The following is a 1448-nucleotide window of genomic DNA, read 5'->3' as shown; positions in this document are numbered from 1 at the left end:
ACAATCTCTCCCAGAAGTGGCAGGTGCTGTCCAATCTGCTGTCGTGCTCGGGGCGGATGGTATCGCTGCTCACTGCCCTCGGCAGCGCCCAGGAGGCCAAGATGTTCTGCCTCGAGACCCTGAGACTCACCGCCAAGCTACACTGCGTCCGTCCGTAAGGCTCGCACGCTTGGAACGGGCTCTGCTTGGGGGTGGGGGTGTGGGTCTCCCACCCACCCCCACTCCCCAGTCGTCCCTTCACCGTGGGTTTAAATCGGTTTGGTCTGTCGCACTTGGGGTGGAGGGGGGATGTTTTAAATGCGCGGCTCCCTCCCTATATCGCTCGCGTTGGGGTGAGGGCCCACAGCCCACCCACCCCCACCCCCATCACCTCCCGTCCTGTCACTGAGGGGTGGGGAGGCACGGGGGCTGTGGAGTTCCGTGTGGGACAGGCCCATGACGGTCGGTTTAGATCATTCAGTCCCCTCCCACCCTCAGAAATGAATTGGTGTGTTCCGTGACAGGACTGGACCCCCCCCCCTCCAAGTTCTCCCCGGGGCTCTCCAGGTGAACAGGCTGGCGGTAGTACCACCCCCTCCAGCCGATAGCGGAGGGGCCGGTGGAGGTGGGTCTGGGCGGTTTATTTTAAACGACGTCTGTCTGTCTCAGTCACGTCTCTCCCTCTGTGTTGCAGCTGCGTGGAGTTCCTGGTGGCCAGCGCTGAGTTGGAGGGTCTTCGGGGAGATCTCCAGGCTCGCGATCTCGACCTGAGGCTGGTGCAGCACCTCCTCGAACCGTCAGCAGGTCCGTCTCGGCGTCTGTCTGTCTGTCTGTCTCGGCGTGCGTCTGTCTGTCTCGGCGTGCGTCTGTCTGTCTGTCTGTCTCGGCGTGCGTCTGTCTGTCTGTCTGTCTCGGCGTGCGTCTGTCTGTCCGTCTCGGCGTGCGTCTGTCTGTCTGTCCGTCTCGGCGTGCGTCTGTCTGTCCGTCTCGGCGTGCGTCTGTCTGTCCGTCTCGGCGTGCGTCTGTCTGTCTGTCTGTCTGTCTCGGCGTGCGTCTGTCTGTCTGTCTCGGCGTGCGTCTGTCTGTCTGTCTCGGCGTCTGTCCGTCTGTCTGTCTCGGCGTGCGTCTGTCCGTCTGTCTGTCTCGGCGTGCGTCTGTCCGTCTGTCTGTCTCGGCGTGCGTCTGTCTGTCTGTCTGTCTGTCTCGGCGTGCGTCTGTCTGTCTGTCTGTCTCGGCGTGCGTCTGTCTGTCTGTCTCGGCGTGCGTCTGTCTGTCTGTCTCGGCGTGCGTCCGTCTGTCTGTCTCGGCGTGCGTCCGTCTGTCTGTCCGTCCGTCTCGGCGTGCGTCTGTCTGTCCGTCTCGGCGTGCGTCTGTCTGTCTGTGTCTCTCCCTATCTCTGCCTGGATAGGGTAAATAGGCAAGGTGTTTTCCCCCCCTGGGGTGGGGGGAGTGCTGAACTAGAGGGGGGT

The 1448-nt window shown here is 62.8% G+C and overlaps 1 protein-coding gene across 1 annotated transcript; it reads left to right on the top strand.

Moving 5' to 3' along the window:
- Positions 1-6: 6 nt before the first annotated feature.
- On the top strand, positions 7-823 carry espl1 (extra spindle pole bodies like 1, separase; the record flags this gene model as incomplete). Its single annotated transcript, XM_043684283.1, has 2 exons — positions 7-154; positions 674-823. Coding segments are annotated over exons 1-2 (248 nt in total), but the record flags the coding sequence as incomplete, so codon positions are not given.
- Between the last annotated feature and the right edge of the window lie 625 nt (positions 824-1448).

The sequence above is a fragment of the Chiloscyllium plagiosum genome, unplaced genomic scaffold (genome assembly GCF_004010195.1).
Source record: "Chiloscyllium plagiosum isolate BGI_BamShark_2017 unplaced genomic scaffold, ASM401019v2 scaf_101588, whole genome shotgun sequence".
In the NCBI taxonomy this organism is placed as follows: Eukaryota; Metazoa; Chordata; class Chondrichthyes; order Orectolobiformes; family Hemiscylliidae; genus Chiloscyllium; species Chiloscyllium plagiosum.
Note: the sequence above shows the minus strand (reverse complement) of the source record. Positions and strands in the feature narration are given on the sequence as shown.